At 37.7% G+C, this 27,706-nt stretch overlaps 1 protein-coding gene across 1 annotated transcript in view; it reads right to left on the bottom strand.

Moving 5' to 3' along the window:
• LOC309658156 (ELKS/Rab6-interacting/CAST family member 1-like) overlaps positions 1–27,706 on the bottom strand; it is a 182,029-nt gene that overhangs the window by 30,697 nt on the left and 123,626 nt on the right. The window contains 4 exon segments of the mRNA XM_082456433.1: positions 5,553–5,746; positions 11,482–11,622; positions 12,567–12,707; positions 13,964–14,101. Coding sequence (XP_082312559.1) covers positions 5,553–5,746; positions 11,482–11,622; positions 12,567–12,707; positions 13,964–14,101 — 614 coding nt within the window.

The following is a 27,706-nucleotide window of genomic DNA, read 5'->3' on the forward strand; positions in this document are numbered from 1 at the left end:
TACCAAAATGAGGTTAACAGTTACTGCTGTAGCAATTTAGACAGTTAATTCCGGGGCTAACTACCTTGAGCCTGAATTCTGAGCAAACTGGGAACACCCTTGCTTTAAAAAAAAAAATCAAGCAGCTCCAAATCTTATGAATACATCATATACCAGTTTTTTAATAGAGCCAGTTGTTTATAAACCAGAATGTAGTTCCCTTGGAAACATTATAAACACAGGTTAAGTTTTCTTGCTAGTCCACAAAATTTAAGTTTAATCATGATGTAAAAGCCTAGAACTAATAGTTCTAGATGAGGTCTGGAAAAGACAGTTAGCAAAGAAAATGAAAGCAACCATCACAAAGCAGAAAAACTAAGTTTCCTCCTAATAAAAACCTAATATAAATCTACTTACGAGACTGGCCCCCAAATGTGCTTATGTACCTATACATATGTGTGTGTATATGTGTGTGTGTGTGTGTGTGTGTGTGTGTGTATATATGTATGTAAATAACAACACTGATTCCTGGTTCTCTTGCCTTTGTCAGAATAGTACCAGTAGCAGCACACTATCCTGGCTTTCCCTCTCCATTTTACATCTCCATCTACGCTACAGTTCTAGGACCTAAAATTAGGAGCCTAGGATCCAAAACAACCTGCTAGCCTTCTATCCAAACAACCTCTCAAGCCATTATCATTTAATACTGGTCACAAAAATTAGAAGACCAGACTTAAGAGTCTGAAGTTCAACAAGAAGCCCCTTTTCCATAATAATTCTGTATCCTGGGGCACACATTAATTGAGTATGTTAAGTATTACTTCCCAGGAGAGCTCAACCAGACCGCAAATGGAAACCTCCTCACTGAAATTTCTAGGTACCGGCAAGCTGTGGAAGAACGCCTCTGCCAGCATTGCCTACAGAGGAAAAGTCCGCTCCTTGCTGGAGCTTTCGTCTTCTGAGGCTAGATGATAAACTCCTTGAAGGCAGAGATTTTGTTTGCTTTGTTCCCTGTTGTGTCCCCAGAGCCCAGAACAGTGACCAGCAAATAAGAGCCTTCATAAGTAGAAAAATTCATTCATTCATTAATGAAGAAGGAAAGGGTATACTTTGTGGCAAAGAGGAGAGTGAGTTACGGAGAGAAAAACTAAACTCACAGATTGGCTATTATTCTCAAGAGCTTGATAACTACAAATCTTACTAACAGTAGTGTTTTTAGAGATGCATATTTAAAGGGAGAGTAACCAGGTAAAAGGAATAAGGAATAAAAAGAACTTTAGGGTTTTCAGAGATTAAACATGTCTAAGAAAACATGTCCTTCCTTCTCATCTTTTAATCCCTCTTATAAATTTCAAAACACAACCCCAAATGAAATCTACATCCATTAAAATTCCAGTTTTTATATTCCCACAAATCAGGAAATACAGTAAATCCAAATTTCTTATAAATTATTTAAGTTACACAATAATATTCTATTATTCTTTACATCACTGAAAATTCCTAACTTTCATAAACCAAAGGCAATCCTTGATACCTAAATTATGTGAAAAATCAGAAGATGGGTGTCATTCTCCAAACATAAAAGTTTCTAAGTGGGATGCTGAATGTAATTTAAATAAACCTCACATTAGAGTAAATTGAGGATTTCTAGTGCAAACACCAAACTCTGCAGATTCATTAGTGCTTCTGTATCAGAAAAAAAAAGGTAATAAAGCAAATACAGAAGCAAAATTATGCACGGGGGATAATGCTCCCAGTATACTGCCATGGCATGGGTATTTAGCTAAAGGGACATGAGTGAAAGAGCAGACAACAAGCAATTCTTTCAGGAGTCTGAAAAGATACTACTATCAGAATTTCATCAGCCTACATTACTAAACATTTTAAACATTATGCCAAAGAAAAGGCTATTCATCGTGCATCTAAATAGAAACCATAATATATGCTCACTTTAGAAGAGAAATATTCAATTTACATTTTGGGTTCCTCATGCTAATCGAAATCAATCTACTTATATAACATGTCAATCTTTAGGTTTGTTTTTACTATGATTTTCTCCCTTAAAATCATCTGTGGAGACTATCCAGAACCGCCAGGTGATGACTTTCTTGAAGTGTCAACCTGGGGAGGCTACAGCACCCAGTTAACTTACTCCAACACTAATCTACATGTTGCTATGAAGGTATTTTGCGGATATAAGTAAAGCCTATAATCCATTTAAGTAAAGGAGATTACTATCCCACATAATCGAAGTGGGCATATCTCAATTCTTTGGAAGGCCCTAAAAGCAGGTTTCCCAAGGAAAGAAAAGAAATTTTGCCTGCGGATCACCGTTCTGGCCCATGCCCACGGGAGTTCTATCCTGCAGGTGATGATCTCCTCCTGACAGCTTTCCCATACACATTTCAGACTCGCTTAGCCAGCTGCTGACAATCATGCAAGACAATTCCTTGTAATAAAACGGATATATATGTATCATATATATATATAAATATATGTATGTATCTCTCCTACTGGTTCTGCCTCTCTGGTTGAACTCCAACTGATACACACCACAGTACGGAATATAAATTTAGAAATAGTACTTCTTCGATTTAATTGGGAAAAATATTTTGTATTTGCAGATGTATGGGTAGGCCTACATAATCCTCGTTTTAAAATTGCAGTAGCTCAAGACACTGGTACAACACTAAATCATCTGACAGGAACTACTATTGTTCTGTAAGAGCAGTGTAAGGGACTATTTGTTTTTCTCAAGACCACAAAGAATAAGTCTGGGAATTCTTCATGATTTAATCTAAACCTATTAATATTGGAGAATCTTACATAAGTACTAGGAAATTTTAAAAGAATAATAAGAATTTTCTTTAGCCCAATGATAACATTCTGCTGTCATTTTTGCACTTAGAAGGTGGCTGAACACCCAGTAAAAATGCATGCTACTTCCTGAATCAGGGTGTGGCACTACAGCTGCATCGCCTGAGAGGCTACTACTTAAAGGGCACTCCAGCAAAAGAACCACCACATAAAAGATGGGCTAGAAACCAAGAATAAGACAATTATATCCAACAATATCAGAATCTTACCAGAGAGAACACATACTTTATCCACAAGCAATGGACCTAAGAGGTACTGTTCAACTGGATATATAACCGGCTGGTCTTTAATTCTGATCAAGCAAAACCCCCAGCAAGCCCCAGCAGCAGCAAGAGTGGCAGCAGCAACTCCTCTAGTACAGAACTGTAGCCTTACTTAACACTCACTTTCCCAGGAAGTCCCAAACAAACCCCCCCGACGGTGCAGGGACAGAAACGTGGCGTGGAAGGTACAAAGTGCGGGAGGCTGGCTTTCTGAGAAACAGCATGGCCAAGAGGGATATGAACACAGACAGACACAGAGACCAAAACCCCAATGGAATAGGACCAGGATAAGACAAGCCAAAAGAAAGGTGAAGAAACTCAGATGATGAATGACAGGGAGCCAGACACCCACACCCAGGAAATAGTGGAACAGCAACATAAGAAGCAAACGGTTAGTAAGAAACACAGCAGCCACGCACACGCAGCTCAGTACTAAAACTCTGGGAAGAAAAGGCATAAAATAATTCCAATCATCTTTTATTCCCCTCTTAAACTATGCTGCTCAATAACAAATTACAAAGCCAGTAGCAATTGAGTTTTTAAAACTGTTTCTTTTCTTGGTAGCCAGGAAACTGTGTGTCGAATCTTAAAATAAGATTACAATGTTACATGACCAGAGGACAAAATTCTATAGTACTTGTTCAAATTTATAAGTAATATTCTGTGGAAAGAACAGATCATTTACAACTCTTTCCCAAAATGTGAGGAATATAGTGGCTAATAAAAGCTATCTGGTGTGCTTTGGATATCAAATATAGATTTAATTCTATTTCTTACTCTCGTTCAAATCACGTCCATCTCCCAAAATCAGTACTGGGTCCAAAAATGAATTGAAACATTTTTCAAGCAAGGTATCTGGAATAGCAAGCAATAATTTCAATGCAGAGTTCTAACACAAAAAAATCAAACTGAAAAATAAAACTTCATCAAGAAATTTCTTTTCTGAAAGACTGAAATACATTTAGTGGGAAGTCACTAATCCATCAGAAGTATCGTATTTTAAAATCTATGAAATTAAGATTTGAATAAAAGTCTGATTTCAAAAAATAAATAAATAAATAAAATAAAAATAAATTACATCTATGAAGTACTGCTGTTGATTTCAGGGTGACACAAAAGCAAAGAAAGGCATGTACTTATGTAAGTATGTTAACGAGAGAGAGTGTGCGTGTGTGTGTGCACGTGCACGTGTGCTGGGGGTAAAGATGCAGTGCAAACAGAGAAGACGTACAAAAAACATACATAATCTAATCTTGAGACTCTGATAATTTGTTAATTCTGACTTAAAGAACTTTATCCACCCATCTTATCCAGAACCAGACCAGAAAACACGAATAGAGTTAATATCAAAATAAGAGGAAACAAATGAGTAGGTGATCAGCTCATTCATTCACACTTTCAACTTAGTGAAGAAGAATTGTGAGGGTTGGACTTTATCCTTTTAGTGTTTTGAAAATCAAAATTCTATGGGTACAGAACAAGAGGAAAAAGTTACTTCCAGGGGAAAATATCAAGTCTACCAATATCCTAAAAATTTAAAACTTAGTAAACAACTTATGAAAGTAGTCTACTACTTCCCAACATTCAAGAGCATGAAAATAAAATACTTCTAAGAATCAGGCTCAGAGGAGTCACACGGATTAATGACTTCATTCTGTCACTGCCAGTCTCTCTGACTGTTCAGAATACAGTGATTAATGCAGTTCTACTGGAAGAACTATTTCTATGCACTTGTGAATTTATGTTAAATACATGGTGTAAAGGAAGAGGCCAAGAGGCATACGCTTTATCTTTAGTACAAAATACCCTAACAAGAAAAAAAGGCAAAGAAAATTCCAAGAGAGCTATCTGGCTGGTTCTGTTTAAACAAAGCTCATTCTGAAGAAGTCAAAGTCAGAGCTCAATAAAAAATCACATCCAAGTCTCCTAACTTGTCCTCAAAATGTCCCTCCTTCTAAATTTGACCTATGTACCAATGTAATAGCTTGCTTCTCCACAATACAGAGCCTAAAAATTCACAGCCCAAAAGAGCAACGGCTCAACATAAAAGGTCTAAACCAATTAAAAATTTTAACTCCTTAAACTTGAGGTTCATTTGTTCCTTAAACAGATAAATAAATAATGAGAGAGCAAGTGGCTATCTGCACTCTCTTGATTAGCCAGTAGAAAACTTTAACTTCTTAATCAATGAATACTTTCTCTTTCCAATCAATGATGCTGAAGTCCATAGCTTCCCAATCTATTCCCACTCCGTGTTGCCATTCAGAGACTGCAACAGTGAAGTTACACTGACTTAGAATAAAAAGTAGGTAATAAAGTAAATTCAGAGAGGCAGATATATTGGAAAAATATGTCCCGAAAAGTACATAGTTTTAAAACCATGCTTCAACCTCTCTAACATAGAGAGTGCCTCTTCAGCTTCCCTTTCCTTACCTTTCCAACTCAGCAATCTTCTTATCTTTGTCATTCTTCTCACTTTCCACCTCCTTCAAGATTTCCAAGAGGCGGTCAACTTCTGCCTGGGCCTTGCTAGAGTCATCTTTGTACCTGGCAATCTCTCTCTCCAATTGCTGTATTCGATCACTCATCTCTGGACTGGCTCTGGCTTCCGATGCTGCCTCGTGTGCCTACAAAGAAAATGTCCAAATTCTATCAGATATACATACAGTGGCAGTGGGCAAACCATGTCCCCAAAAGCCACCTATACTCCAATTTCAACAGGGGATTATCAAACATCTAATAGCTAGTCTTCAATTTATAAGGTTCTTCTCTGCTTAAATATTACATAGACAAAATATCACTACACAGTTACATTTTTTTTTTTTTATAACTGGCAGTTTGTACCTTTTGACCACCTCCACCCATTATACAAACACACACACACACACACACACACACACACACAGCCCTCCATTTCTGACAACTACCAATCTGGTCTCTGTATCTATGAGTTCAGTTTTTGGTTGGTTTTTGGTTTTTACATTCCACATATAAGTGAGATCATACAGTATTTGTCTTTCTCTGTCTGACTTACTTCACTGCCCTGCTTTTAAAATGTAATAATGCTAGGGAAGCACTTATCTACTAGAATGGGATAAAATCTGAAATATGATATTTAACAATTATTCTGGGTCTTACATTTTATTACTAGACTCTTATCTCAATCTTACATTAGGAAATATGCTCTCATTTATTTTAAGACTTTTTTTAAAGTCAAAGGGTTTTTTATTTTCAATAAGGCAATTTCCAATATAAACTAAGTTTAGAAACAGACATGATAAAATAGTCAAATTCATTCAACATCTAGCAGAACTGAAAAAGCTGTATAAGACAGCTATGTTGTTAATTAAATCTCTGTGATCTAATTTCAAATTCCTGGGCATAGGTTAACTTACTGATTCCATAAACAGTTATGTGTTAATGAATAAAACTAAAGCTGATTCCCAAATATAATTAAAAAACTGTTTTTATTATATTTTTAGATTTTATTCTAAACAGCAAAATTCATACAAATACCTTCACAAAACAAGAATGAGTAGGCCTGTTCCATACAGGAAGCTACTGGAACTTCAGTTCCAACATGTAAAAAACTCAGAAGTCATCACTACTATTTTTACAAGAAAAAGTTGAAAAACAGAAAATCAATGAGTTTTCTAGGACCTATCAGAGAACTGAGGTCATAGGAAAAATTACCCCTCCAACATCAAGAGATACTGGCAAACCCACCGAGCTGAAGCTGAGATCTGCTCACCTGGAGCAGAAGCTGTGAGCAGAAACACTTAAGTGGTAGTGGTAATTTTAAGGAACTGCTGGGGGCTGAGTGTGGACGTACAAGCAAAAGAGTGAGGAAAAGTCCCAGGGCCGGCGGTTTTAGGGGGGGGCCCATACTTTCATGGGCTTTAATCCAGGAACCACACCAGGGTCTCACAGTGAAGAGCCAACAAAAATCCCCTTGTGGTTCTGGCTGCAGGAGGGGAAGAGTAACAATTGTGAAATATGCCCAAAGTGTACTCTATGCAAAGACAGACCCTCAGGAGTAAAAATTTTAACAGAGCTTTGTCCTACCTGGGGAAAGGGCATTTCTCCCACTCTAGCCCCTGCTAGTAAAAAATAAGACTCATATATTTGACACAGATGTTGGAATTACCAGACAGGGAATTTAAAGTAACTATGATAAATAGCTAAAGGCACAGGACTTCCCTGGTGGTCCAGCGGTTAAGAATCCGTCTTCCAGTGCAGGGGACACGGGTTTGATCCCCGGTCAGAGAACTAAGATCCCACATGCCGCAGGGCAACTAAGCCCGCGCGCCGCCACTACGGAGCCCCCACGCCTCAACTAGAGAGGCTGCATCCCACAAACGACAGAGCCCATGCGCTCTGGAGCCCGTGCGCCACAACTAGAGAGCCCGTGCATCACAATGAAGATCCCGCATGCCACAACTAAGACCCAACACAGACAAAAAAATAAATAAATAAAATAAATAAATATTTTTAAAAAATAGTTAAAGGCGCTAAGGGGAAAAGGAGACAACACCCAAGAGTAGAGGGGCAATGTAAGCAGAAAAATGGACACTCCAAAGAAGAATGAGAAGGAAATGCCACATATTAAAAACATGTAAGATCTTGCTTATAATGTGGAATCTGAAAAAGGTGAACTCAGAAAAGCAGAGGGTAGAAGGGTGGTTGCCAGGCGCTGGGGGTGGGGAAATGGGAAGATGTTGGTCAAAGTGTACAAACTTTCAGTTATAAGATGAATAAGTCCTGGGGATCTAACGTATAGGATATTGACTCTAGTTAACAATGTTGTGTTGCATACTTGAAATTTGCTAAGAGAATACATCTTGAAAAGTGTTCTCAACAACCTAAGTGTCCATCAGTGGATGAATAGATAAGAAAATGTGGTATGTACGTATGTATGTATGTATACACACACAGGAATATTACTCAGCCATAAAAAAGGGGGAAAGTCTCTTCATTGGCCACAATATGGATGGACCTTGAGAACGTGCTAAGTGAGATAAGTCAGACAGAGTAGATAAATGTCATTATGATTGCACTTACATATGGAATCTAAAACAAAAACAAAAAGACCAAGCTCACAGAAAAGACCGGTAGCCTGCCAGAAGTGGGGAGTCAGAGGTGGGCGACATGGGTGAAGGGGACCAGAAGGTACACATTTCCAGTTACAAAACAGTAAGTCCTGGGGATGTGATGTACAGCATGGTGACTATAAATATGTGCTGCATGTGTCAAAGTTGCTAAGAGAATAAATCTTAAAAGTTCTCATCACAAGAAAAAAAATTTATAACTATGTATATTGATGGATGTTCAATAGATTTACTGTGGTGATGATTCTGCAATATATACAAATATTGAGTTGTTATGTTGTACACCAGAAACTAATAAAATGTTATATGTCAATTATACTACAATTTTTAAAAAGTGTTCTCACCACACACACGAAAAAAGGTAACTATTTAAGGTTGATGAATGTGTTAATTAGCTTGACTGTGGTAACCATTTCACCATGCATACATAGATGAAAGCATCATGTTGTACACCTTAAATATCTACAATTTTTGGCATTGAAAAAGCTGAGGAAAAAGAAAAGAGTGAAAATGTATATTGCAAACTCTAGAGCAACCTATATTTAGGTTGGAGGAGGGCGTTGTGGGAGCAGTGTAATAGGAAAACATCACTAATTAATTAAAATGAAAAGTTACAGTTGTCCAGAATGAAAGAAGGGAAAATACGAAAAGTAAAATGGCAATTAGCAGAAAAACAAGTAATAAATCAGAGTAGGGGGAAGCCACCAAGTCCTCTACCCAAAGATAACTTTATTTTTTCTCATGAACCTAAACACAAAGTTTAAGAGATCATAAAAATGGCCAGCTATAGAAGTATCGTAACAAGGAGATTAAAAATAAACAAAGAGAAAATATGGGATTGCCATAAATAGGCGAGTTTGGAATATTAGTGAATAACATTTATTACTCTTGACAGTTACTGCTCAGTTTCATAATCCTAAATACATCTAACAGTCTTACCTTCAATATTCCAGTATTAAATAGAAAATTACCTTCACTTCTTTAGTGAGGGGGAAAAAAGTCAATTACCAAATCTGAATTAGTTAATCTCAAAAAAAGTATTTTCCTACTTATTCAAAAGTAACTTTAAGCTACTGGATTTTCTTCCTTTCCTTAGCTTAAGAACATGACTTCATTTCTGGCAAACCCTAAATAATGATTCATCACAAGGTGTTCATGCTGAACAAACCCAATATATGTCAAAAGAACACCACCAAGTCTCAAGACTAGGCTGGGCCCCCTTCTCATCAGTAATCACATGAACTGGACCCAGTTAATCGGAGTTGGTAACTCAGAGATAATAAGTATGAAAGTGCTTTGAAAACCACAAACTGCCATATAAATATTAGAGAGGTGTAAATCAATGAAATGGACAGTAAATACCTGTACCAAATTCTAATATTCACCGGTATGGGTGACTATCACTGTTAAATTATCTCTTTCCAGGAAGCCTAATGCTAATAGAAGAAAAATATCAGATAACTGAGATTTTTACATTGTGGTCTGACATTTCATCTATAAAGGAGCTGCATATTTTAATCTTACTCTGAATTGCCAATTTTCTAAGAGTTTGGGGACTCTCAGGAGTAAAGTAAAATAGGATAAGAATGCCAAGAGAATTAATCAAGGTATAAATGGTATTTTGAATTTTAGGAGATTATTACTCCACTGGTAAGTTATTCCATATGGACACTATAGAGTTTTCTACTATGCTGTTATTTAAAGCAAAGCAAGAACAGTCATCAAGACAGTATGGGACTGGCACAAAAACAGAAATACAGATCAATGGAACAGGGTAAAAAGCCCAGAGATAAACCCACTCACATATGGTCACCTTATTCTTGATAAAGGAGGCAAGAATATACAATGGAGAAAAGACAGCCTCTTCAATAAATGGTGCTGGGAAAACTGGACAGCTACATGTAAAAGAATGAAAGCAGAACACTCCCTAACACCATACACAAAAATAGACTCAAAATGGGTTCAAGACCTAAATGGAAGGCCAGACACTATCAAACTCTTAGAGGAAAACAGAGGCAGAACACTCTATGACATAAATCGCAGCAAGATCCTTTTTGACCCAGCTCCTAGAGAAATGGAAATAAAAACAAAAATAAACAAATGGGACCTAGAAACTTAGAAGCTTTTGCACAGCAAAGGAAACCATAAACAAGATGAGAAGACAACCCTCAGAATGGGAGAAAATATTTGCAAATGAAGCAACTGACAAAGGATTAAACTCCAAAATATACAAGCAGCTCATGCAGTTCAATATCAAAAAACAAACAACCCAATCCAAAAATGGGCAGAAGACCTAAATAGACATTTCTCCAAAGAAGATATACAGATTGCCAACAAACACATGAAAGGATGCTCAACATCACTAATCATTAGAGAAATGCAAATCCAAACTACAATGAGGTATCACCTCACACCAGTCAGAATGACCATTATCAAAAAATCTACAAACAATAAATGCTGGAGAGGGTGTGGAGAAAAGGGAACCCTCTTGCACTGTTGGTGGGAATGTAAATTGATACAACCACTATGGAGAACAGTAGGGAGGTTCCTTAAGAAACTATAAATAGAACTACCATACAACCCAGCAATCCCACTACTGGGCATATACCCTGAGAAAACCATAATTCAAAAAGAGTCATGTACCACAATGTTCATTACAGCTCTATTTACAATAGCCAGGACATGGAAGCAACCTAATTGTCCATCAACAGATGAATGCATAAAGAAGATGTTGCACATATATACCATAGAATATTACTCAGCCATAAAAAGAAATGAAATTGAGTTACTTGCAGTGAGGTGGATGGACCTAGAGTCTGTCATACAGAGTGAAGTAAGTCAGAAAGAGAAAAACAAATACCGTATGCTAACACATATATACGGAATCTAAAAAAAAAAAAGTTATGAAGAACCTGGGGGCAGGACAGGAATAAAGACGCAGATGTAGAGAATGGACTTGAGGACACGGGGAGGGGGAAGGGTAAGCTGGGACGAAGTGAGAGAGTGGCATGGACATATATACACTACCAAATGTAAAACAGATAGCTAGTGGGAAGCAGCCGCATAGCACAGGGAGATCAGCTCAGTGCTTTGTGACCACCTAGAGGGGTGGGATAGGGAGGATGGGAGGGAGATGCAAGAGCGAGGAGATATGGGGATATATGTTTATGTATAGCTGATTCACTTTGTTATAAAGCAGAAACTTAAAAAAAATAAATAAAGCAAAGCAAGAAATTGGAAAAGTTTTCTTTAACCTTTTTCAACTGCGAGTCCATCTTCAGACACTCTTCCTTCTTCTGCTCCAAAGCAATTTCTAGTGTCTTAAGCCGTGAGTCCTTTTTCAGTCCTGCGGAAGCTAGGGAAGAAGCATGCTCTTTCAGATCCAAGAGTGAAGCCTAAAAGAAGCAACATACATCTAGAATAAATACTATTTATTAACAAAATGGAGATTTAAATTCTTAAATTTATTTTCCTGGTGGTTTGTAGTTTCTTTCCATTAGCATATACTGACATATTTCCACTTCAAGAACATGAACTACAGAACAACAACATTAGCTCTGGCTTTCAAGTTCTAACTAAAACAGAATGAATTCCCAAGAAATACCAACTGAATAGTGACTTAAAGAGCTCTACCAATACATATCCATTCCCACAAAATAAATGGAAGTAGATCAAGCTTTGTGAATGTAAGCAGTCAACCTTAGTAGCTACACTGACTTTTTTCTTCTCTTCTAATTTTGGAAGAAACATTCTATTAGAAACACAAATTCCCATAAATTTTCCTAAAGATATTAGAAAGAAAACCCTGAGAATGTCCCTAAAGCTCATTATTATCTGATCACAAGGCATTAGGCATTTCTGCTATTTAGGTGACATCGACAAGATTCTTCAAAAGTAAAATCAAAGTCTATTAAGTCACCTAATTGGTCAACAATCATTTAAGATTTCTCTGCCAATGCTGAGGTGATCGTTAAGAGCTGATGTAAATAAACTGTCCTCCTTGTGCATATGCCGTTCGTCTATCAGCTTTCTCACCATTAGCACAATATTTCTCCAAATGTAACTGGAGAAATACTGTTATTTTAGGATCTGTAAAACGTCATTAGCAAGTAAGAAGCCAACTCATAACAGTTGCAAGAGGTAAGAGGTAAGACTTAGGAAAGAAATGATTCCATCTACTATATCTCTGCAAAGCTTCCTGAAATAATCCCTGCTATAAGAAGATTCTTTAAATCTTCCAACAGACCCTTTTTTTATACGCATTATGTAAACACCAACAACATATACACACAATGCACTGGCTAAGCAAACCAAGTAATTCCATTTTGGTGATCTTGACCTCTTTCTCTGAGAGGTCGCCTTGCAATAGGCTGACTTTTTCTTTCAGGTCTTTAAGATCTTTTTTGTAGTTATCAATTTCCTCCTGCTTTTCTTGCTCATCTCGGTCCCGCTGGTCCTTTAAGTGTTCGATTGTCCGCTCCTGATAAGAGAGCACATCAATACATGAGAAAATTCCTTTCATACTTCTATCATATGACTGCAATTCAGCTTCTAGCTGATAAAATTTCACACTTCCATCCACCATTCAAAAGACAGTGATAGGTCGTTAATAACTGACCTTGTAAAGAATTCAACCTTCCAACCTATCTTGCCCTAACATACATCTGGTTTTGTTCTTTTGATTCCCCTAGGTTTCTTTTCCTATAACCTTAATTAGTATTAGATGTCCCTAGAGTATTCTCTTTTGGAATAATCTCATTTATTCAAATCCCAAGCAACAAAAAACTTATACATATACCCTAAGGACAATAAGTAGCAAATATTTCTTTTCTATATATAATTCACATGTTGCCTACAAAGCAATGGAAACAACTCACAACTCACACAGCAAACAGGAGGAGGTTGGAGAGATTATGATTTGTTGAGCTTAAAGCATAAAGAAGGATAAAGAAAAGAGAAACCATTAAAACTTCTGTCAACAGATACTCAGGAAGTTTGAAAATTGAAGCAATTTAAGTACATTTATGGGTATTATTTCTGAATATATTCGGGGATCAAGCCTTGATCCCTGGGCAGGAAGCCTGAAACATTCTGAGTCCAAGAGGCTTAAGGAGCAGTAACCCTATCCCTTAAAGAAAAAAATAAGAAGAAGAATCCAATTAAAATGCCCCACCAAGAGTCCTTAAACCTCCTCCAAGACATTAACACTTGTCATGTTGGGCCACTTCTTTATTTAGTCAACCATTCCTGTAAAAACTAGGTTTGCTCATGAAGGCAAAATGAAGTGACAAGGCCACGACTAGAAAAATAGCAAGTACACTGTATTAATAACTAAAACCCATGAATATATTAGATCCCAATGCGGCACAGTAAAAGAGAACTAATGTTGCCTCCTGATGGTCAGCGTCTGACATTCCCACATCACCGATTCTAGCTGACCATAATACACATAAAAAGAAGATAGTAAACAGGGAGCACATGGCTGGTTCTTTAGAAACTTCAGCCACTGCCCTCCAGTACGGAATCCATCCTGCCTAGCAACAGGTGCTTAAATTGGCAACAACAAAACGAATCTTCTTTCCCTTACACTGGGTACGTCAGCAACAGTACAGGCAGCTCTTTTCCCTTTTGCCAAAGCGACTTCTTCTGTCTCCTCTATCAAGTCTCATCACTAAAGTGACTTTCAGATTAATGAGAAGGCAGAAGAAATGTGAGGAGTCTGGGCCAGTCACCCACCTTCTCGGCAAGGGCCTCCTCCAAAGTAGTCAAGGCGGTGTCAGTGTTGGTGGTGTCAGCCTGCAAGGATTTGACTCGCTCCTTCAAGCTGCTCATCTGCTTTTCCTTATCTCTAAGTTGCTCTTGGAGATTTTCAATCTGAGTTGTGCACACACATTTAAGGGGGGAAAAAAAAGGAAATTCAGAGAAATACAAACAGTCACAATAAAAATCATTTTAAGTTGGAAACAGGTAGATCAGGGCTGTCAGTGTGTGCTCTGTAGAAGTAATTTAACACTAAGGGTCTTAGAAGTTCATGCAAAGCTTTAAACTGAGAACTTATAGCCAGAAGAGAGAAAAGACATACACATGGGTATGGTCATACATGCAGAGTCATCAATCTCTATAAAGAAATAAGGAAAGTAGCTAGGGAGAAAAGACCCAACATATAGGGATGGGGATAAAGGGAAGACCTACAGAGAGGAAAGCCATGAGAAACTGGATTACTTCCAAAGCAACAGTGTAAATGCCCAGAGAGATTCCTTTAAAAAATGCTGAGGGAGGACAGCAAATTGAACAGCTGGATGCTAAGAAAAACAAATCAGCTGTAAAAAGGAAAAACTGTTCTTAAATTTATTTATTTATTTTTGGCTGTGTTGGGTCTTCGTTTCTGTGTGAGGGCTTTCTTTGGTTGTGGCGAGCGGGGGCCACTCTTCATCGCGGTCGCAGGCCTCTCACTGTCGCGGCCTCTCTTGTTGTGGAGCACAGGCTCCAGACGCGCAGGCTCAGTAGTTGTGGCTCACGGGCCCAGCTGCTCCGCGGCATGTGGGATCTTCCCAGACCAGGGCTCGAACCCGTGTCCCCTGCATCGGCAGGCAGATTCTCAACCACCGCGCCACCAGGGAAGCCCGGAAAAACTGTTCTTAAATGCTAGTGTTCAAGTTAGGTTTTTATATCATCTTTTATTTCAACAGCAAGCATTTTCAATGAAATTTATTATTATAGTTATTCATTCCTTCATATACCCTAGTACGCATTCATTTACTCAAAAAACTATTGGTGAAGTCTCTATTATATGCCAGGCACTAGTGACACAAAGAAAAATGAACAGACCCATTTTCATTATAAGATGGGAAGGGGACTTTATGTACCTGAATCCAAGCTATGGATGGGCTTCCGTGCCATTCTAACGAGCACACATTTTACTCTAGACAGATGGGGACTATTAGGGACTTTTAAGCAAAGAAACAGTCCGGTCAGTTCTGTATTTCAGACTGATAATTCTGATAGCTGTGGAGAAGATATTCAATATCTAAGGGGAGTTACGCAGAGACATGAAAACAGCTAGGAGATCGTATCAATTCAGGTAAGAGAGTTTGGAAACTAAGTGAGTTAAGAGAGATGGAAAATAGGGGATGGGTTTGTGAAATAGTGTGGAAACAGCATATTATCACTAGGGAGACTCCCGTACACACAATGAAAAATAGTAAGCAAAAATATGGAGGAACTGTAGAGAGAGATTCTTAATAAGCAAAAGGAAAATAAGTAAGACAACTATTCTAAAACTCACAAACTTCATTCTTTCATTCAGCTACGTGCCAGGCAGTTTTCTAGGTGCTGAGGATATAGAATTAATCCAAACAGACAAAAATCCCTACCCTCAAAGAGCTTAATCCTAATACGATAGACAAGGAATGAATGAATGAAATGAACATAGTATGTAGGATGGTGATAAGTCCTACAGAGAAAAATGAAGCAGGAGAATATAATATCATCGTCTACTCTTGAACTAGCTGGTTTATTTCACATGGCTTTCAAAAAGCAACATAAATGTTATCTGCTTTGCGACGACTTTCTTGCTCTTATCCCCATGACAATAAGATGACCACAGTCTGTATGCCATCACACATGAACAAAGTATTGATCTACATACATACATATACACATCTCCCATTCTTTTCTCTATCTATACATTTATCTCCATTCTTTCATCTATCTATACATTATAACACGAATCTCCAACCATATTGTTATTACTCATTCTATACACATCTCCACAAATAGACTGGATCTTACTCCTCTACCCCAGCTTTGTATCTATCTTCGTATCTGGCACACATCAGGTCTATAATAAATTCTGGTTCATTAGTCAGTAAATAATACATAAGCTTGGACTTTTATAAACTGTATTTAGGCATACACATAAACTTCCGCCAAGAAAAGAACTACAAAAGAACCTAAATTCAACCTTCAAATAATTCCTGCATCAATCAATTTAATATAAGCTCTTTAAGGGTCTGCTTCATTCCAAGCAGACCCTTCCAAGGGGAAGAAAAAAAGGTCCCTCTCTACAGTCCCTGAGAATTCCACAGCAGAACAAATAAGCTAAGCGAAAAGATTCAGCGAACTCAGAATAGGGAACCATGAGTACTGTCAGGCTTGGATTTTCACTCTTGAACGAAGGAAGAATCCTACAGGTGAACCACTGCAACTGGCTCCAGTCTTTTCCATGCCGATAAAGTCCAAAGCATACTGTGAGAGAAAAGACCATCACCTATGAAAAGCATTAGTTTCCTTTAGTTTAATCAGACACTCCTATTGGAATCTCATATGGATCAATACTTAGGTAAATTCACAACCACTAAAGAGATTTTGCCACTTAAAAATCTAGTACTCCATAACATACAGAAGGCAATGCCCTGGTGTTTACATATTTAACCAGCTGTGCGGGTCATCCTAGTTGCTGACATATAAACCTTACACACACAAAAAAGATATCATCATTCTGTTGATTAGACTTTTTTACCAAGAAAGAGCAGTACAACCACCTTTTTTAAAAAATAAAACTTCATAGAACCAACCAAGTTTTACATACAAGAAACCAGAGATTTGTTTTATGAGCCCACCTAATATACAAACAGCCCTTACATGCATAATAAGGATTATACCCTTCTTTCTCCTCCATCATCAGCATCTAAGAAATAATTAAGATGTTAACTGTTAACAATTCCACTTGTATAATTTGTATGTAGTCCAACTATTAAAGGGATCCATTATTCTTTGCCAGCAAAAACAAAAACAAACAAACCAACAAACAAAAAGACTTTTCCTGATATACTCAGGTGCAGAAGCTGCTAAACCAGGTAAAATCCCCATTAACAAGTTCTCCCTAAGCTACTTTCTTATCCAATTAGCCAGCTGTCTAAACTGCTGAGTTGGAGGGGAGGAAGAGGATGGCTATTCCTGGAGAGCAGAAATAGCCATTCCACGGTGAAGAAAGGGCAGCGCTCACTAGAGCTGTCTCCTTTGGGCAAGCTGCTATCGGCAAGGAAGACCTGCAGTAGATACAGATATGTGCAAACCAGCTGCAAGAGCATTAACCCAAAAGAGGCTCTGTGTGGTGCGTGGGAGGATGGGTGTGTACAAAGCACTTTCTGTTTACCCAGCATCATGATGGACAGCAGCTGAATCCTACTGAAAACTCCTTTTATATAGCCTCACTTTGGTTGAGACTCAAAATCGTGATTTTGTGATCAAGGCTCTCTGGGTTCAGACGTTGCCAACCAAGGGGTGTATGAATGCTATCATATTAATCTTGCCATTATTCTCTTCTTTTAACTAATCCAATATAGAGGCTGTGAAAACTGTTCACCCTAATAGTCCCATATCACACCATTTCAGTATTTACTATGCAATTTCTATAAACTATATAGAGGAAATCCCATTCTATACCAAGTTCAATTATCCACAGGATCTAAAATACACTATTTACAAAAGCTTTGAATACAACAGCTAAGAGAAAAACTGGATCAGTTATGCACATACTCGACTATTAATGATAAAGATGACTGCTTCAGAATCATGCTAAGTGGAAAAATACTCCTTTAAATATGCTCAGAATATCTACCCAAGAAAAAAACTTTCCATTTTGTAGAAACAGAAACCACAGAATCCCTAAAATGGCAATATGATAAAAACAACAAAAAATTACTCGTGATGGGGGTGGTGGAGGAGGCGGCGGCAGTGGTGACAAGAGGCTCCACTAACACAGAGAGTGTGGTATGTATCAGGCACTGTTTTCAGAAATCTATGTATAACAACTATTGAAGCTCCGCCACAAGACTATAATTATTAGGCAATCTAGCTCCAGAATTCTACTCTTAATCACTGTGCTGTAAATAATATGTTCTATGATGGGGGGCGGGGGGGGGAAAGAAGAATCACACAAAGATGTCTCAAGCATCTTTCCATAAATGATTCCTTGTTATTAAGTAGTGTTTATCAATAAACACAATGTTATTACTACGGTCACATATGAAAATATTCTCCCCTACAGAAGCAAAGAAGGAAGGGTGGAGGTACCAAACCACTGCCAATGCAGAAGAGCATCTTCCATGTACTTCCGTGTACAGTCAAACCTAACACACTAAAGCTGGTGGGCAGAACCAAAGGTACTTGATATCAGGATCAATATCATGATAGTATTAAGACAGTCTGTTTGGCCTTTCAAGGGGTAGAAGGAGGCTAGTTTATTTATACACATGGACTAAGGAGCACTTAACAATAGCTAAAAAAGCTTTTCTTCTTTTACTTTAATAACTTATACTTAGCAATATTGAAAATTAATAAAAAATTGTTGCAGAAAATAATGTATTTTATAATTCTATGGGCTCTTCCTACTTTATGCATAACCGATCTGTATTAAGAAGAAATCATTAAGCAGCTGTTAACATGTATTCAATTTCTGCATGAGTAAAATTGTGCAGAGATCGAAGGAATTGGTGTTTAGTCTATATTATCTGTGTCCCTGGTGATGAATAGGGAGGGGAAGGGTCAATCAGGTTTATACATACAGCCTAAAATCATAGAGAAGAACTAAGAGTGAAGAGTTCAAGAAGGAAACACTTTCTAAATAACTATTTAGAGAAGGAAGGCGTTTTCCTTAAAATGACCTAATTAGGGTATAACTCTGTTAACTGGGCTAGAAAGAAAATCGAAATAATTATTATATGATACAGAGCCTTTCTTCTCGTACAATTTTTATTTTACAAAGAGAGAAAAACCGATGAAAGAGGAGGAAGACTAACGCAGAATGCATGCTGCACGTGAATCCATCAAATCTGCACACCAGCTCCACACTGGCACAGATTTCTTAACATCTTCTGTTTTGGTTTTTATCAGCATTGCCAGTTGTCAGAAACTATCATGGTTCAACGTGGGTGATTTATTCCTAGTCAAGTGGAACTGATTGCTCTGCTGCTGAGGCCCTAATCACTGAGCAAACATAGAAGGGACTTCCTATAGGATGTAGTTCTAAGGACAAGAAATCCCCAAATACTCCTTGCAGTCACCTAGCTACCTGGAACATCATTTAAAGGAAAGAATTTTTTGGATGATGCCTCCACACTTGTTCTAAGCAGCCATCAGTGTCAAATGTATTGTGGAAAGCAAGTTACTCAGAAAGGCTCTGACCTTTACCTTCTTGGTTAATAATACCTCTCAGTATCAGTGGTAAAAGTACAGTCTGGATGAACTGGTCATAATCAGCTGGCAAAAGAGACCTACAGTAATCAATGGAATCTAAAAAGGAAAAATTCACTAAGTCCCCTGATCTACGCAATTGTCTGTCTACCATCCTGCAGGCCTGTGAAATGTACTAACGAGGCACAACTATACTTTACCAAAATGATCAGGGTTTGCCCAGACTGTACTGGTCTCTAAATTTTACTTGTCCAGTTATGTGTTTCCAACGATTAGAGGATACAAGAGCAACAAAGTCATGTGGAACTCTAAGCAGTGTTTTAAACACAATTTAGGTTGTTAAAACTCCCATATCTATATTCTCAATGACTGTTTAGGGTCTTTAATAAGCCCAGCAAAGATTCTGGCTGACACAACCAATTATTTCTTTGGTTGAGTTTCCCTCCCAATTGTGCTATTCTCTCATCATATAAGTAATGGACGGATTACCGTGATGAATAAATAGCTAGCTATGTCCCACTGGGCAAGTTACTTGTTCTTTCTAATTACCTACCTACAAGACAAAGACCACTAATATTCCTTTCAATTCTAAAATACAACTGTATTCTTATGATGGGAAAGACGAGAACATTTAAAAAGTAATAAACTTCAGCAGAGTACTACTGTATTTTATCTTAAAAACTGTTCAAATTGAACTATACAGGAAGTATAGGTATGACCTTTAGGAAAATACAGAGTCCACTGCTCCGGTTAGATTTTATTAATTGCTGGGAGGGAAAGTAAGTTCCTTGATAGACTTGCTCACGGTACAGATAATGGAACTAGGGACCTCTTGAATTAAAATAACTGGATAATATGAAGCAAAAGCTGGTGAGACCAAAGGTCACACTGCTAGTCAAGATCTGCTTGGTAGACAATTAAGGAAATGGCTCAAATACTTCTTTTTATATCTGGCAGGCATATATAAAAACTTGACGGATATTCATATGCTAAAATTGCTCAAAAAAAAAAAAAAAAAAACAACAAAAAGAGGACCCATAAACCCATGGTGGCTGTCCTTGTGAAGCAGCGGCAATGATGAGACTGTACCTAGGACCTCAATTCACACCTATACGAATGGCATCCCTTGAAGCTGTACGATAACAATAGATAGAACACTCTTAGATCTAATAGTTCACTACATTTTAGTGATGAAAGAACTCAGTATTTTTAAGTAACTAATTAAAGCAGACACACTAGGCTTAGTTTCTGCCCATCCCCCCACAAAGAACCACTATTCTTTGTATTACTTATTACCAATAACAAAGTCGGGAAAAATCAAGTACATAACAATAGAAGGCTAGCTAAATTAAATATGCTCTATCAACCATTACAGTTCATATACTTGATGATTAATTAAGGATATGCAAACTTCTTTATTATATAACATTACATGAAAAAGAAAAGTTATCAAAATGTACAATATTATCCCAAGTTGAAGGAAAAGTTTATTTTTACACAGAATTTTCCTTGTTATACCTTTTCCACATTTTTCAAATATTCCGAATGGACATACATGATTTCAATGATAATGACAAAAGCAACAATTTTCTAACTCCTATCTGAGAAATCTCAGGATTTACAAGAAATATGATTAGGATCATGATAAGAGAGATTCTCCTAACATATGCACTTACCAACATGGGAAATCTCTAGGGGTTTCTGTGGGACATGTGAGCGTTTCTATTTAACCCACACCTTCCACAGGTTCATACTGTGGGACCAAACCAAGCTGTCAGAGACTTGGGGGGTTTTCCGCAATGCCAAAGGAAGACTGAGAGATAACAAATGAATCCAGAGAAACCAAGACTTGCAAAACCTATTTGAAATATAAGGTCCAAAGGAAACAGCAATAGGATGCTTCACATATTTTAAGTCTAAATTCAAGTTCATCTCACTCAATTTTTATTTTAGCCAGGCCTACTTTTATGGCCTGAAGTAAGCTAACTTGTACTAAAAGTCAATCCTAGTGTGACAAGGCTGGGTTTCCCAAGAAGCAGACCTTGAGACAGATTTTATTGTTCAAGAAATTAGAGGGTGCTCTTGGGATCAATACCAGTGGAAAGGAAGTGGGGGGGGGGGAGCATGATGGTGCAGAGGGAGAAAGTAGGCTGCCATGAAGTCCCAAAGGATTCAGACAACCCCATGGGGAGCTCTGCATCTGCGATGAACTTTCAGAGTTGCCCCAAGTCAGGGCAATGGATTCAAGCCCTTGTACCCTACAAGGATCAATCATTGGATGCCAATGGGAAGGGATGTGGCCTTGTACAAGGTAGGTCTCTTTAGCCAACGCAATCTCCACAGGGGATACTTCCAGCACCTGGGGGAATACATCCTTCAACCCTCAGCAGGGATCTGGGTCACTCATCACAGCATCCATTATACCCAGCAGCTATGTATGCTCTTTCTAGTTAAATAATATTTAACATGAAATTGTAATTGCTCTCAATTTATGCTGTATTTGAACCATATATGTAATTTTATGGCTTTGTAAAACCTAGAGACCCTTGTATCCCAACTTGTTTCACCAATGGTGGGCATTTTGAAGCAGGAGTTCAGGGATGGCCTTTAAGGTGTGTCTGACATCCCAGTCCACACAAATGAGCCATGTGCATTTTTACATGAAGAGCACCCACAGCTTTCATCAAAAAGTTACAAATCATTAATTAGTGGCATTCTTTTCAAATACCCACAATATCTTCTAAAACGAATAGCCACTTCACTTAAAATTGCTTGCTTAGCTGTTTTACAAAGATACTGTGTTACCAAATTTGCTGTGTAAGAGTTTGGCCTGGTTGGGATGCAGGGAGAACAGAGCCAAACAACAGTTCCTCACCTATATGCAATGGAAGCCCAAGAATCTTATTAAATTTAGTAAATTCTCCTTGGTCAACTTGAATGATTTTTCTAATCTGAAAAACCCCTTCAGGAAAAAAAAAGTGTTAGGAGAAAAAAGTAAGGAGGTCTGGCAATTACAGGAAGATAAAACAGATAAAGGACAAAATACACGTCTGATGCTGGAAGCTCTTTTCTGGTGAGGGTGTACATATCGGTATGGCAGAGAGAAGGAAGAGCACAAAAAGCTACTTCATCAAAGTTTGATTTAATAATTTCTTCAGGAGGTTAATTATTTCAACTTCTCAACTAGAGTTGACAGGCACCTAGGCGTCTATCCAACAACAGGCATTCCCACAGGTGAGAATGCAATGCAAGTTAATTCATGCCAAATTATAAGCAGTTTTAAGCAGAAGAAAATATTAACTGTGCTTCAAAACTCTGATCAATCATTTTTTTTTCCAAATCCTTTGCCTCTTTCTAGATATTTATCTATGTAATATTTATACTCTGACAAGTTCCTGCTACAAGGTCTCCTGAGAGACTACTAAGAACAACCTTTGTCCCAAAAGGAATCTGACCCTTCCATATTGACTTGTTAATTACCATTTTTCAAGTTTAAAATATGTTTTCAGTCAAAACAGAAGTCAGGGCACTCCAAACTAGAGCTTGCAAGACTCTGAGAATATTAATACGGCATACGATTAATAGGAAATGGACACATCACATAAATCCTCAAATTATTCACGAAGCTACTTAAAAGTCCAAAGAAATGATGTTTTAATAAGAGTCAAAATTACTTCTGTGTTGTACAAAGCATTACACTATAAGCCTTTGAATGCTTCTTGTTTATAGTATGCCCTAGCACTTGAAAATAAAGCATTTATCCAAAGGCTATGTTCTCTCAGGTCCATTCCTATTGCCTCCATGATAATGGTGGTAGAACAAGTTTCTACATCTCTCCAGGTGAAAAAGACAAGGCTCTTTAAAAACACATCCACTCTTATCCCAGGAATGCAAGATTGATTCACCATACAAAAATCAATCAGTAGAATGTACCATATTAATAAAGAACAGAAACCACATGATCATCCCAATAACTACAGAAAAAGCATTTGACAAAATCCAACACCTCTTCATGATAAAAAACACTCAATAAACTAGGAATGAAGGGAACTTCCTCAACTGGATAAAAGGCATCTGTAAAAAACCCAGTTAACATCATACTTAAGGTGAAAAACGAAAACCTTTCCCCTAAGATAAAGAACAAGACAAGGATGTCCACTCTCACCACCTCTATTCATCATTATACTGGGCAATTAGGGAAGAAAAAGAAATAAAAGGCAGCCACACTGGAAAGAAAAGGTACAGCTACCTCTATTTGCAGATGGCTTTATCTTACACGTAGAAGATACTAAAGAATCCACTAAAACACCATTAAAGATAATAAACCAATTTAGCCAAGTTTCAAAACCCAAGACCAATAAACAAAAATCACGTGTATGTCTTTACACTAAAAATAAATAATCTAAAAATGAAGTAAAGAAAATTCCATTTACAGTAGCATCAAAAATAATAAAATATTTAGGAATAAATTTAAAGAAGTGCAAGGCTTGTAAACTGAAAACTACACAACATCAATGAAAGAAACTAAAAACAACCTAAATAAGTTAAAAGACATCCTGTGTTGATCAGCTGAAAGACCTGATGTTGGGGGGAGGCGGTTACTTCTGTTTTTGGACACCCAAAAGCCAAAACGATCTTGAAAAGGAAGAAAGGTAGAAGATTCACAGTGTCCAGTATCAAAACCTACTACAAAGCTACAGTAACCAAGACAGTGTGATGTGGGAAACAGACAGACATATAAATTGATGGAACAGAACTTAAAGTTCAGAAATGAACACGTGTGTCTATGTACGACTGATTTTTAGCAATGGTCCCAAGACCATTCAGTGGGAAAAGAACAGTCTTTTCAACAAATGGTGCTGGGACAAACGGATATCCACATGCAAAATAATGAAGTTGGATCCCTACCTTACACCACATACAAAAATTAACTAGGAATGGACCAAAGACCTAAATGTAAAAGCTAAAACTATAAAACTCTTAGAAGAAAACACAGGAGGAAATCTTTGTGACCTTCAATTAGGCAATGGTTTCTTAGATATGATGTCAAAAACATAAGCAACTAAGGAAAAAACAGATAAATTGGACTTCATCAAATTTAAAACTTTTGTGCATCAAAGGATGCTATCAAGACAGTGAAGAGATAACCCAGAGAATGGGAGAAATATGTGCAAATCACTTATCTGATATGGATGGAATCTCCCGAATAAAGACTTTCTAGAACTCAATAAAAAGACAAATAACTCAATTTAAAAATGGGCAAAGGGGGCTTCCCTGGTGGCGCAGTGGTTGGGATTCTGCCTGCCAGTGCAGGGGACACGGGTTCGAGCCCCGGTCTGGGAGGATCCCACATGCCGCGGAGCGGCTGGGCCCATGAGCCACAATTGCTGAGCCTGCGCGTCTGGAGCCTGTGCTCCGCAACGGGAGAGGCCGCGACAGTGAGAAGCCCGCGCACCGTGATGAGGAGTGGTCCCCACTTGCCGCAACTGGAGAGGGCCCTCGCACAGAGGCGAGGACCCGACACGGCCATGGATGGATAAATAAATAAATAAATAAAAATTAAAAAAAAAAAAAAATGGGCAAAGGATCTGAACAGACATTTCTCCAAGGAAGATACACAGATGGCCAGCAATTACATGAAAAGACATTCAACGTCATTAGTCATTATGGAAATAGAAGTCAAAACCACAACAACATACCACTGCACACCCATTAGAATGGCTATTTGAAAAAGAAAAATAACTAGTGTTGGCAGAAATGTAAAATGGTTCAGCCGCTTTAGAAACAGTTTGGCAGTTCCTCAAAAAGTTACAGGTAAAGTTAACATCAATTCCATCCCAAGATATAAACTCAAGAGAAATGAAAAACGTATGTTCATACAAAAACTTGTACATAGATGTAACATAATCATTATTCAAATGGAAACCACCCAAACGTCCAGAAACTGATGGATGGATAAAAAAAAAATGTGCTATATTCATTACAATGGAATATTATTCAGCCATAAAAAGGAATAAAGTACTGACACTTGCTACAACATAATGAACCTTGAAAACATTAAAGAAGCAAGACATAAAAAGCTACATATTATATGATTACATTTCTATGAAATGTCTAGCATAGGCAAATTGATAAAGACAAAAAGTATGCAGTGGATGCAGAGTATAGGGGTTGTGACAGGTATGGGTTTCTTTTTAGGGTCATGAAAATGTTCTGGAACTGGACAAAAGTGATGGTTGCACAACCTTGTAAGTATACCAAAAACAACTGAATTATATAGTTTAAATTAGTAAAGTTTATGGTATGTGAATTATATCTCAATTAGGGAGGAAAAAAAAAAGCATCAATCCAATTAACCCCATGGTGCTAGCTTTAAAAGTCAAGGTTCTCCCCTCCCCCCCCTCCACCCAGGGGTTTTTACAACCAAAAAATGTTTCTAGACCTTGTACAATGCCCCTTTTGAGACAAAACTGTCCCTCCCTTCCCCATTAAGAAACACTGATATAAATGGAATGAAATTATAATCTATTAATTTGAAGCGTCAATCTTTAAAAAGCATAGTTTCTGTGACAGAATAAGAAAACAGAAAAAAAAAAAGTCAAGGTTCCCAATATCCATCAACGAAGCGTGAAACTACTCTAGTACTGAGATTTATCTGGCGTTATTCCCCAAATAACACAAATACAAATAACAGTTTAGTCAAGTTTCTCTGTTCTTAATGGACTTAAAAATTCTCTTGCAATCACTGTGTCATCCACGCACATACTCAGTCTGACGCGCTTCTAGATGGCGTCTCTTCCACGTTAGATCACTCATACGCAAAAGTTTTCATCTAGACGGTTGTGCTGCTCACCTATGATGATCTCCAAATTGAATACGTAGCATTAATTCACCTTCTGCTGTCAGCCTGCCCTTTCCACACACCTTATTCCTCTGTACCCTTTTCCTATCAATTATTTTCATACCCAGTGATAATGCCTCAATTGGGTAAAACAATTTAAAACTGTTTAGAATTCCTTCTGGTTTGAAGTGACTTCTGTTGACAGCAATGGATGATAGTAGAAGTCCTATGAATAAGAGATTAAAACACTGAGCAGAACATGGAAATATACAAAAAAGTCATACGACAACAGAAAAGAAAGTGAGAGCTTTGTTACCATACCACACAAACAAAATCTCGCCCTCATGGTCTCAATCCCTTATCCAACATTTTTATTCAGCTGGAGCAGATATTTTGCACAGACGGCCGCAACAATGTCTCCGACTTCACGTGCTTTTTTGTAAGTGGCTTTGCCACTCCTCCGGTAAGACGTGGAGTATTTTCCTTGACGCCCCCGCCACCAAATCAAGTTAGGTCCTGTGACTACTGTGACCAAAAGAGTACAGACAAAAGGAATCCCCTGCTGCTTCCAAACCAACTCCTAGCGCAACCCTTAACTGGCCACGGAGCCACGGAGCCAGAGGCCAAGGAATACCCAGGCAGGATGTACGCAAATGAAGAAACCATCCTGGTAGTGGGTCACCCAGCTGCAGACACCCCTAGCTGTCACCAAACAAATCAGGGACAAACTACGCAAGAGAGCCCTTCCTGAATTCCTGATTCACAAATAAAATGACTGTTTACTCCACTAAGCTTCAGCAACAGTTTACTATGCAGCGAGAGGTTTTCCTCCCCCGTCTATCTTTACAATGCTATTGCTCTTTCTCTTTTAATCACTGATATCGAAAGTGTATTGTTTCTAGATTATCAGAAGATAGGGATGAGGCATGCTGTGTTTTCTTTTATTGTTTTTATTTTTTGGAGAGGGGTGTTCTGGAAGAGGAGGGATGGTGAGAAGGAACATATCATAATGAAAAGATATTTTGTAACAAAGTAAACTAAGATCCTCCCTTTTTTAGGGAATAATTCTTCAATCATTGTAAGATGTCACTTGTATAATACCAGCATCATTTAAAAAGTTATCTGCTGACAAATGGAAGTTAAACCAGACTTTGAAAGTTCAACTATCTACCCTCCTTAAGGTTTACTTGAAAAAGTGAGGGGAAAAAAGTTACACGAAGCAAAGTAAATCCACATGGAGCATATTCCCCAGCAGAAAAGTTATCATCAATCAGACTTCATTTACTATGCATTGTTTTTTCAATAAAGTATTTCAAGAATTTAGCTATACATATTTTCCACTGAGGAAAAAATTTTTTAATTAAACTGAGTTCTATTAAAAAATAATAAAGACAGAAAGAAAAGGGAAAATTCTAATGCCTAAGTATATTAAGTTTCCAACT

Source organism: Balaenoptera physalus (genome assembly GCF_965194825.1).
Source record: "Balaenoptera physalus genome assembly, chromosome: 3".
Lineage (NCBI taxonomy): Eukaryota > Metazoa > Chordata > Mammalia > Artiodactyla > Balaenopteridae > Balaenoptera > Balaenoptera physalus.